The sequence below is a fragment of the Mustela nivalis genome, assembly GCF_964662115.1.
Source record: "Mustela nivalis genome assembly, chromosome: 14".
Classification (NCBI taxonomy): Eukaryota; Metazoa; Chordata; class Mammalia; order Carnivora; family Mustelidae; genus Mustela; species Mustela nivalis.
In genome coordinates, this window is record NC_139033.1 from 30,488,350 (window position 1) to 30,500,879 (window position 12,530).

Genomic DNA, 12,530 nt, shown 5'->3' on the forward strand with positions numbered 1-12,530 from the left:
AGGTACAGATTGGAAGCCAACTTGGTATTACCGTCACAGTTGAGAATGAGGACTAAAGAATTAGCCATCGCAAGTCTCAGGTGTTTTATCAAGAATTTGGGAAATAATTTTATTCTGCAATAAATTAATTTGCAACAAGGTTCTTAATATTTTTAAACACAACAAAGCACACATCAAGAAATCATGGCAGTAAACTGAGCTCTCATATTATCCCTGGCTGGCTTTCCAAATTAATTTGCGTTCACTGTGCCCTTTGTAGTCAGTCATTTGCTTGTATAGTTATGAAATGGTACTTTGCTTTATTTGATAAAAACAAACAAAAAAACTAAAATAGTTAGTACTCTAGCAGACTAGCTGCCTGAAAGGTAGTGCTTGAGTTGAACAAAAATCATCCCTTCAGGTTCTGACATACATTCAGACCTCAAGGTTTTACTTGATGTCTCATTTCCAAGGCTAAATGGAACTACATTTTCAAAATTGATTTTTATAGTTAATTGAATTAGCATTTTAAAAACTATTTTATGTCAATTTATTCAAGTGACTCTTGTGTAAGTAAAAACATTGCAGAAAAAAAGGATCCAATTCTTTTTAATATAATAGGGCCTCTTAAAGATGCACTAACAGTTTCATTGAAAGTTATTCTGTATATTTTACTTATACAAATTGCTCATTTCTCTAACTTTTGTAAAAAAAATTCTGGAATCTATAGTAAAGAACAGCTTTACAAATATGCAGTAGCATTTTCAGCATTCTCACGTAATCTGATTTTAGAGATTGCATCTAGTAGCCATAATTATCTTTAAAAAAAAAATGATAAAAGTTTCAGGTTAGCATTTAGCCTCAGATTGTGTGTGTGTGCATATGCTATAATACTCAATATATATATGCAACTTGAAACACAATATATATTAAATTTGTATAGTAAGCTCTTTTTCCTTTTCAATTTTTGCCTTTAAAATCATTACAGGTAAAATGCAACTGCTGTATAGTGATATAATCTGTTTTAAAAAGATTGAAGTATTGATCACACATTTAGCATACTGCATATGTCAGATCTTGGTATTAAAAAATAGTGTTTACTAACAAAAAAATACAGCGTAAAACAGGGGTGAAGCATATCATTTTTATAGCTTATAAAAATAAAAACCATTACCATTCTTTCATGAATTAATGCGATAAAAATGTAAGAGTTAACATTTTTGAGTATGAGTATGCTATACTTCTCAACATTCTCAATCATTACATAGCTATTGCTGTATTTGTTTATAATTGTTCAGATGAGCTTCAAATAATCAGATAACTAATATCTAAAGTTGAGTAGAAAGTTTATTAATACTCATTTTATGAGTAGATATCACTGACAAAGCAATAGTATCCTATCTATATTACTTTTTAATCTCTGATGGCATCTTCATTTATAAAAGGTTAAAGTAAGCTACTATAAGATATTGGAAGTACTTTGAAGTCATCAAAACAAGAGTACAGGATAGTTTTCATGTTAAGTCAGTATTATTGTACTTAGTTCCTTGAAATCTATAAATTGTTAATTATACATCTGCCACTCATAACTGACAAAAAGTTGGAACTCCCTAGGGTCACACTCTAGTTCCTCTGGTCGATTTCCTCCGATGTCTGGAAGATTTCTTAACTAACATTCATTATTGTCTTACAACAGATCTCCTCGGCTCCCACAAATTTGTTTTCTGTAACGAGGCCGGGATCAACTAAAGAACTTCATCTTCCACTCAGTCAGGATCAGGAGTGGGAAATAGTTGTTCCTTACTTGTAATCCCTCGAGCATCTGATATCCTTAATTCTGAATAGTGACTGAACTGGTTTGAATTAGACCCCAACGTTTAAAGACCTCATAAAACTGATTGTTTTTGAGTAGTGGCTTCACTCAATTATGCCAATTGTCTCTGAAAATTCTTTCCCAATTTAGGACACTAATTGCATGTTTTTTTTTTTTTTTCCTTAATGCACATTTCCAAAAACAGAAATTATCTGTGTTTACCATATAACAATACATATAATCAACCTTATTATATAATTTCCATAATTTTCCATAATAAAGCCTTACATTTTTTACAGCATTTTACAGTTTACACAGCACTTTCACTTAATCAGCTCACAAGCCTCTGCAACAGGATAGTAATTAACTCAATTTTAATCATGAAGATATAAAGGTTCAGAGAATTAGAATGGCATCCAGGGCATAGCAAAAATGTGCTAGAACTGGCTTATGACCCAGATTTTATAACCGCAGAGCAGGGCTACTTCGTGGTAACCACACTGAGAGTCAAGGCCAAAGCTCAGTGACATTCCATAATAAATAATTCAAACTCCATAGTCTGTGAGAACAGTGAAATCACATCTACACAATAAAAATAAAATGACACAATGATTTAGATAGTTCAGCTAAATGCTTTCCCCTTAATACCAAAATTCTTCTCCTTAAATTAAATTAAAATTTTAAAGCAAATAAAATATTTCTCCCTTCAGTCAATATCAGAGAGTCTGGTCTTATGGCTTATCCATAATTTGCCAAAGGACAATAATATATTGACATTCATAAGATAATTTTGGACCAGTTTTTTTTTTTTTAAATGTTGCTTTGGACATATTTTCCAATGCCTTCCCATCACACACACACACACACACACACACACACACACACACAGGCACATGACCTTTTGCAGTTTAACTCTGCGCCTGTACAAGCTGACATAACGATGAAAAAGTACCAGAATGCCCTACCTACTGGCTGTCTTGTTCTTGCTTGAAACATTGCCCCTAGAGTTGTACTTTACAATGGCTGCCAAATCAGAGTCAAATAACTCCTCTGAAACAATTTCAATCACACTCAAAATGTATTTGCTATTACTCCTTTCTTGCTCTTTTGGTTATGTTGATGATTAGCTAACATTTCTGCATTAGTTGTGCCTGCCAGACTTTTATACACCACCGTACATACAAATATACATTATTGATAATTTTTAAAAACTATATAATAACTGAAAATGAATTTCCTTCTCTATTGTCATATATACTGTATGTGCCTCCAGCCGTCCCTGAACAGAAAGAGTTAAAAGTTGGAGCTTTCTTATTATCCACTGTAATTAGATCAACTGTAAATAAACCTTTGAATAGTGATTTAAAAACAATTAGGTTAATTAAAACAGTCTGTAAGTCAATCATGTCAAGATTGAAAGTTTGAAGATTAGTATTTACAGCTAGTGCTTAAAAACTTTAAAATATTTAGATTGCTTTTGCCTCTTGCAATATATCTAAACTTATTTTAAGCTTTTAAATTTTAGATTTAAAATTTAAAATTTTAAATTTGGATATAACAAGTCTGTTTACATGGAAGTTCTTTGGGCACAGATATCACTCATATTTTATATAACTACAGTTTTTATATGAGAATAATTGCCAGTGCCTGTTCATCGTTAGTGTGGTAAACATAATTGTGCATGAAGCTAAAATTTTATTTTAAAACATCCTCAGAAGGCAGAGTGAAAAGGCAGCTATCATTCCCTAAATATGATTGCTTCCTGTCTGTGTCCTTCATTTACCTAACCCCACTGTGGTCAGCCTCGGGTGTGAGCTTCCGGTCAAAAAAAGAAGTTTACCAGCTTCAGCTAATGGCTTACAGAAAGATCTACTCATTGCCTTCACACAGGTGATCTTTTCTTGTTGTCTCCTTAATTTTGGTCTGCCACTGACCTTAGAGATTTCTAACATAGAAATTGATCTGTGAATCTAGAATGATAATTTAGGCTTGATCTGCAAACGCCCACGTTCTTGATAAGATTTAGTTTGCATAGTCTTTATGCTGATTTAGAACTATGCAGTGATAATTCAGAATTGGGGCTTGGGCATACTTCCTTGACATGGACGGTAACAAGTAAAATGCAAACATTTTTAAGAAATTAGAGTGGCAAAAACATGCATTACTTTGTGCACCTTGTTTCTAATGGTGGCCCCAGATGGACAAATGGAAAATATTTAAATTTATTGGCTTCCCATACTACTGTCTTCCCTGGAAATTATTAAGCCATTACTTCCCACAATCATAATATGGAGTATATATGCATCTATGTTTAGGAGTAGGATAAAGCATACATTTCTTTCATGTCATTATTTGATATTCCATCAAATATCAAATATATAGTCCTACTATATTCACTGTCATGAGGTTTCCTTTACAAAGCAATACAAGGAGTGAAATGTTGGTAAATATTTAAAAACTGGCTCTCCAGGAAAAACAGGTAGTGTTTGCTGCTTTCCGTGGTGGTCTCAGTATTACCCCATGGCTAACTTCAATCCACCAAAATGATCTCTCTAGAAGGAGGGTTGAGAAGAGATGTAGGTCATTGGTTCCTAGGAGCTGGTTCTAGCTGGTTCAATACCACTGAATTTTAGTAACTAGATAAAGGTTTTTGTATAAATGTTTTTAGAGAATGTCCTAAGGAGGTTCAACCTTGATTTGATCAATCAGCTATTCCAGTGCCTCTCACATACTGTGGAGATAGTCATACATAGCATTAGATTTTAGAAGAAAAAGGAAAACAAAAATAACCAATTCACTTCTATTACCAGTAGGCTTAGCTAGAGTGCTTCATATTAATATCCTGTAAATTAGGGACATTCTTTCAGCCATCTCAAGCATTTTTGAAAAAATACCACTGAAGCAAGTTTATTCTGTATTGATGTGATTGTTCACACATAAAAGAGCAATGGGTATATGCAAGAATTTCAAATCTTTATTTAAATTTGAGCTTTTCTTTTCCCAATCTATGACCGGCCAATGTGAAAGAAAAAAAAGAAGAAAAAAAAATATATATATATACTTGAAAACAAGATAAAGCCAGGTGAATTGGTGAATGACGTGATGTTTCTTTTCTATAATACATTCAAACCTCCATTTAGTGATATGTGCAACGATCAGCAGTTTTGACATCATAATCCAAATGTACTAAACTATTTTATCTTCCTGCAGACAAGGGATTATTACAAAACTGTTTTCTCAGCACCTTGCTGATTTAACACCTATATAATTCTTATACCACACTCTGTTTTTCTTGAGCTGGGTAAGTGTACTATGTATTTTTTTTTTTATTTGAAAAACTTACATATGTGACTAAAAGTCATGAACAGAATCTTTTACTGTTAGGAGTTTTTCATATATGTGCGTATTAATTCATCCAGAAGCATATCTATCTAGTCCTGAAACAATGTTTACAAAACTTTATTCAAATGAAAGGACTGTTTGTAGATAATCAGATTTATTGAATTATTTAGTTTGATGGAGCTGAAGGCCATGTTCATGTACTTTATTTCTAAAGATAAACTGAAGGTTTACAGAATCCTAGTTTCTCCTCATGTAATCAAAATATTGATATTCTGATTCCAGTGTTTGCCTTTCAGAAAGAAGCACTTTTAAAATGTAGTTTCCTATACAGTGTCTACTACCTGTAGATTTATTAGGAACCTGATAAATTATTTTTAAAAAGAGAAATGAAAGAAAAAAATCCATTCTTATTGAAATATATGTACACTAAACTAGTGCTATTCCAGGAAAAAAATGATAGGTGGAACTATTATAGTCATAAAGTTCTTATCCTAAGAAGCCTGTCTCAAATTTCAGCACGTGATCACTGGAAATTGCTCTTCTTATTTTGGCACATCTAAACCACTACAGAAATCCTACATTGCTTGGTTAATTCTTGAGGAACAAATTAGCATCAGAATTTAAAGATGGATTTTTGAAATCTATAGCATTACATTGTTTAAGCTATAGTGAAAAAAAAAAAGGTCTTTTACTCAATCTGTTTATAGTAAAGGAAGCTGGGGTAAACAAATTCTCAAAAGTCTTTGGAGCATATAGAACTTATGACCTTGAAAAATCTTGCATCAAAAAAAAAAAAAATCAATTCTGAAACCTTTCTAAAATACAAATATTTTGTTCCACTGTTTGGTACATTCTAATGGCTCAGATGAACGACTTCTATGTCCTTGTCGCTGCGCTCCTCTCTGAGATGTGAACAGCAGCAAAGCTCAACCGCTCGACTATTTTGTTCTCCATTTCCATGCTTCCTTTCCTTCGTGTAGCTCAGACTGGAGAAAAATCAGCATGTTCTGACGAGTTGAATGCTATGAGGCAGTCAGATGGACCTGAATTCAGTGGAGATGGGAGCTCCAAAATAAATAGAACACCACGTGTCAAATAAAACAGAAAGGAAAGATAGTCTCCTGTATAAATCAGAAGAGATAATCAACATCAATGAATAGACAGCAACTTTTTTCATACCTACACAAGCATCTCAAAATGATGGCAAACTTTAAGAATGATTTACCTTTTTCTTATTTGGAACACTTCATAATTTGTTTTGCAAAACAACAGTTGATGTTGCCTTACACCAAATTTTATTGGCTTGTGTTGGAGGTTTGGGGAGATTTTTCTAAGAATTTATATATTGCTAAATGAAATATATTTGCTACCCAACAGCAATAAAATGCTGCTGGATTCTATAATCTAGCAAGCTAAAAGCATCACTGCAAATTAAATTTGTCCCAAGTTTTGATATGCAAGAAGTTCCAGGACTTTTCAATGGCTCGAGTTGTGTTCTTCTCATGGGCAGTGCCGTGAAGGTAGGTACAGGGTACGCTTGGTTCACGGACAACACAGGCCACTACTTACTCATCGAGGTTAGGTGCTTTGCAGGTATCTGAGAGTTGCTATCTATTCACAAACCACTGAGCATTTCGTTTTATCAAAAAGCCTTCCAATGCTCAGAGTCTGTGGTCAGTGCAGTCCCTTGGCTAAGTCTAATGAAGTAAGTTATGCTTCACCAAGGCAAAAACCTAAACAGTTAAAAATGGAGAGATATTTACAACCATTTTCTCTAGTAAGTCGAGTTCCTGTTTTCTTTATGTAGTGGGGTTTTTTGTCATTTTTTGTTTTTGTTGGGTTTTTGTTTGTTTGTTTTTGTTTTTTTTTGCTTTTACTTTTTATTCAGTACATTTCAAATTAAGGTCCCGGGGCTATGAGTACAAACTCTCCTGGCCGGTTCCATACATATCTGCAAGTCGTTTAAAGCGAGGCCCCCAGTCACTCAGGTAGTCATAATTCTGGTCAGAGTTTGAGCTGATGGAATCCAAGGAGCTGAGGGATTCGGCCACGGAGCCATTTCCTTCAAATGCGTACGTCTGCAAGGAGTCGTAGGGGGGCGCACAGGGATCCACATCAGCTTCTTTCAGTCTTTCCCAGATAAATTCTCGAAAAATGACGTTGTCTGGGATGCTTTTAAAAGTGGGTCGACTCAAGAACTGAATTTCTGGCGTCACGTCCCTCCGAGTCTTGGTGTCTCTGATGACGTTCAGATTTCTCAGGGCGGCCATGTCGAACGCTTCCGTGTCTTCCTCTCCGCCCCCCTCGTCGTCGTACCTCACGATGTTTTCTCGGATGTCTCTCTCCTCGTCAAAAATGAGAGGCTCTTTTTTCCGTCTTCGCATGGTGACGATCAGGAGGATCAACACTAAACCAAGGAGACAGGAAAGGGAAAAAGTTTCAGTAAATCCCCAGCTGCCCCCCACCATGGTGAAATGGGGCCTATGACCTTGACGTGCAGATTTCCTGCTCTTTTTTGTTTTTTTTTTAAGGTTTTTTTTTTTTTTTTTCAATTTATTTATTTGACAGAGATCACAAGTAGGCAGAGAGGCAGGCAGAGAGAGAGGAGGGAGCAGGCTCCCTGCTGAGCAGAGAGCCCTGATGCGGGGCTCGATCCCAGGACCCTGAGATCAGGACCTGAGCTGAAGGCAGAGGATTTAACCCACTGAGCCACCCTGCTCAGATTTCCTGCTCTTTAAAGGGAAATGAACTGACCGCCTCCCTGCATGGGAATTCAACAGCGGTAGATGTGCTAAAATTGCTAAAACGCCTTTAAAATAGGACACTTTTATACATCAAGAAACTCTTTTCCACACCTGTTCAGAACTGAGGTCTCCCTCTGTAAGGCAACCTCCAAAGTATTTGTTGGAGCAAATTGAAGGGCCATTTCAGGATAAATACAGTAATTTCAAAGCTGGGCCACACAAAGGTTTTTTTGTGTTTGTTTTGTTTTTGTTTTTGAACTCCTTAATTGCTGGAAAGGCAAAGTGACATTCATAAATGTTTTAGGTCTAATTTAACAATTGCAATTTTAGAAGAAATGGATTTTAGCATTTGGTCAGGTTCTTTGAAGAAATGCCTGGTACTTATCTAAGAAATTCCATTGTTAAATAAAACCCAGTATGTCAGGCCATATATGAAGATCAAAAGCTTTTCTATAGTAAATTGAGTCTCGCTTTCAGGATGAAATACTGAACATTACACATTCTTTACACATTCTACCTGGGGAGAGAAGTTGCGAGATTTTCAGCTTAGTCAAAGATAGATTTATCACAATTAATAAATAATAAAGCATATGGTGGCATTAGAAAGCAACGGACACCAAATACACTGGCTTTTTGGGTTTAAAATATCTGAATATACTCTTGTATTTTTATAAGTATACACTACTAAGAAAGATTCTGTTTCACTCAGGCTATGGGCAACTGAATGCTAGCTGAATTGGGAACATATCAGATTTCATGGGCACTTGAATTAAGTTAAAAAAAAGGTATTTTTGAATTTTGGAGTTCAAAATACATAGAGAATTATTGTTAATTTCCTTTTTGTTACATCAGCCAAATATATATATTTTTTGATGATCTGAAAGGCCCAGAGGGACCATTACTCTCAGCCTGCTTTTGAAAGACACTTAAAATATTTATATTTAAAATGTCTTATAAGGTTTTAGTTTGGCATTAATAATACATTTGAGGGGTGCCTGGGTGGCTCAGTGGATTAAAGCCTCTGCCTTCAGCTCAGGTCATGATCCCAGGGTCCTGGGATCAAGCCCCACATCGGGCTCTCTGCTCAGTGAGGAGCCTGCTTCCTCCTTTCTCCTCTCTCTCTGCCTGCCTCTCTGCCTACTTGTGATCTTTCTCTATCAAATAAATAAATAAAATCTTTGGGAAAAAAAATAATACATTTGAAAATAAAAAAAATAAAGCCAAGAAGGACATCAGTGTAATTCAGAATAATTAAAAACAAAGACTAGAGGAGACATACTCCATCCCCTACCTCAATCTGCTTTAAAAAAAAAAAAAAAAAAGAAGAAGTCTAAGCACTTACTTAAATAAGGCTTTTTTTTGTTGCAATGTTCTGGCATGGGCCTTGAAAACAAATATATAGCTTTGTTGTCAAAATGGCCTTGGATAAAAGTTCAGCCTTTTCACATATTAGCTGTGTGGTCCTGGGCAAGTAGTTTAAATTAATGGAGCCTAGCCACATAAGATAATTACAGACAAATGTTTCCAGGGTAAATTAGAGAGATTGGGGAATAAGGTAAGGAGAGGTATTAGAGTGACAAGTACTTGTTTGTGTGCCAAAGAGAAATTTTCATTGTTATCCTCTGACCGAGAACGTGAACTCAACATTTTTCCTCTGACCCAAGAAAAACAATGAAATGAGGTAAGAAAGTAGAAGGTGTAGCAAACATATGGCAAGGCACGTGTACTAAAGATTGAATGAGAGACAGAAAAGACAGTAAAGGTGAAAAATGAAGGTCTGCAAATACGACTTATCATTTGGCCCTCAAGGTAGTTCTCTGGGGAATGTGTGTTCTTGTTTGACGGTGGTCTGAGGCATGTGAAACATCCTGCCTGTGGTCAATGAATAAAATGCAATAGGTGGGAACGAAGTATCCTCTACTTCCAACTGCCCCAAAGCCTTTGTGCTTTCTAGAACACTATGAGCCTAGTGCTCTGTATAAGGTCATTGAGATACAAGCTGAGAGCTCAAGTGACAATTTTCTAGTTCAGAGAAAGACACGCCAGTAAATTTTAAGACATATGGATAAATAATATTTTAGATTTATGTATAAATATAGCTTCTGAAACTTTTTATATGGTTCCGCCCAAAATAAAAGTCATTGCAACAGAGGGACAAGGTAATATTTCCTCAGAAGTCAGATAGAGATAATGGAAAGGTAAGCATCAGAATGATGGGTGGACAGGTAGAGGCAGGAATAAGAGAAATCTGTCACCCACATTGGAAGCAGAATTGAGGGGGAGCAAATATCCAAATGAGTGCAAGAGGATACAAGAAATGAATGGGCATCGGGGTGCCTGGGTGGCTCAGTGAGTTAAGCCTCTGTCTTCAGCTCAGGTCATGATCTCAAGGTCCAGGAATGAGTCCTGCATGGGGCTCTCTGCTCAATGGGGAGCCTGCTGCCCCCTCTCTCTCTCTGCCTGCCTCTCTGCCTACTTGTGATCTCTCTCTGCGCCAAATAAATAAATACAATCTTAAAAAACAAAAAAAAGAATGGGCATAAAAGTGAATGAGGCTATGAAGAGAGTAAGATATTATGTAATAATTAGTTGTTCTTTTAATTTAAAATCTTTTAATTTAAAAATTAAAAAATTTAATTTAAAATTTTAATTTAAAATTTAGGCAAAAATGTCAAAATTTCCAATTCTCTTTCCTTCATATAATTACAATGAATCTTTTCATATATATATATATATATATATATACACACACACACACACACACACACACGTTTTACTTATACATATATAGGTATATATATTTATATATGTTACATTTTGTTTTATATGCTATTTTAACATAAAACATATTTCTTATGTTCTATTGTAAATATATTTTCATGCTACAGAAAAACTTACTTTTTAACACTCAAGCATAGTGCTCAGTAAAAGTGAAACATGAAAGAACCCATAGGTGTGTCAGCCCTCAGGTTCAGTACCTATTAAGGATATTAATATCTTATAGAGTTTATTTTATTTCTCAATCTTGCCTGAAGCTGAGAAAAATGAAGTGTTTTAGGAGGTTAGAAAATTTAACATTTCAATGACTTAGGAGAATATTAATTTCTAACTGCATGAGCCCATATAAAAAATAAAATTTAACCTTTACGTAGAACAAGTATTAAGTGCTCTTCAGGGTCTATGGAGATAATCCCTGTATTAAAAAGAATATTTTCTGCTTAAGTAAGCACAAGATTATATAGTTTAAGAGGTTTTTCTCATATGTCTTTTCTGTCATATGGATAATACTTATGAGTGAAGACAGAAAAGACCTAGTCTAGACAGCGTGGCACTTATAATGTGTTGTTCATGAGTTTATATTCGGTTAACAAATGTGTGTTAACCATTTATTACAGGCATTGGGTGTGATGATGTAAAGTTGCACACAGAAGCAGGCAAAGCACGTTTCTTCATGGAACTTATAATGGCATGGGCAGGCTATTAATCAAATAGCAAGAACTAAATGTAAAAGTAAAACGATGATAATTATTCCCAAAGAAGAAAATATGATCTTTTAAAGGTCTATAGTAGAAGAAACAGATCCACACAAGGCAGATTTACGTGCCCCTGCAGGCTGAGGCTAGGCGATACGGGAGATTATACTTGGCACAAACAAGCAGTCAGCAAAGGCTGGAGCTGACAGGGCTGAGGAGGAGAGAACGAGGTGGGAGATAACCAATGTGGCTTAAGGACCGCCTCCGTGATTATCTATGCTCTTAAAAAATCGTACTGACTGAACTCAGGGAGAAGGGAAAAGAAGATGTTAAGAAAGCAATTACAATGCTACTGCAATTTCTGTGTTATAATTCAGTTCGTTAACATTCAACATTTTCAGTCTCCCAGTCATGCAGACAATAGTGCTAGTGATTGGCAAATCTGTTTAACAGAGGATCTCTGCATCCAAGCAGCTCAAACGTGGTAGCTCTGTATTTACAAAGATAAATGTATTATAAATCATGATGTAATTCACTCAGAGAGAGGACACACATACACAGTACACAGGTGCTAAGGAGCCTGCAGACCAGAACAGCACCATTCTCCCTAACGGAAATAAATAAAAGAGAAGATGAAGAAAAACACAGATGTGTAAAACACACAGCACACTCTACAGCAGTGGACCCCTCTATTCTCAGCATTACTGTAGTCTGTGACAGATACACATCCATTTTTACTTAAATCCTCTTTAAAGTATTTCAAGTCCCACTTAGCACACTTCTTGGAGGTTAACCATAGCATTATTGGTCATGATAATTAAGAGGCCCCCTCTCCAACAAAATTCCATCGTCAAATGTCTTACTCTCTTGAAGACAGCAGACACTTGAAAAGTCATTCGGGTTTGTTCTAGAAGTACTTATAGTGTATTCTCAGCTGCTGAATTCAATGCCCGATTGTTATCCCAAGTCCTCGGCAATGAATTATCTAAGCTTGCAAATGTCTGAATGCTCAATATTCAGTTTTGGTCCCCAGAACATTTGCACAGATGTGGCACAAATTGGTACTATGGCTAGATAAGTCTTCTTATAAACTATTCCCTTTATTTCAAATTTTGAATCCATTTAAAACCACTCAGTCATGTGAACTACTATCAAGACAGTTCTTTTCCAACCTAAAAC

General features: G+C 35.4%; 1 protein-coding gene across 3 annotated transcripts in view; it reads right to left on the reverse strand.

Annotated features, from left to right (window-relative positions):
• Positions 1-4,079: 4,079 nt before the first annotated feature.
• CDH7 (cadherin 7) overlaps positions 4,080-12,530 on the reverse strand; it is a 123,786-nt gene continuing 115,335 nt past the window's right edge. For all 3 annotated transcript variants that reach the window (XM_082699287.1, XM_082699286.1, XM_082699288.1), the window contains exon 12: positions 4,080-7,541. In XM_082699287.1, coding sequence (XP_082555413.1) covers positions 7,048-7,541 — 494 coding nt within the window. In that variant the 3' untranslated portion in view covers positions 4,080-7,047. The remainder of the gene's footprint in view (positions 7,542-12,530) is intronic.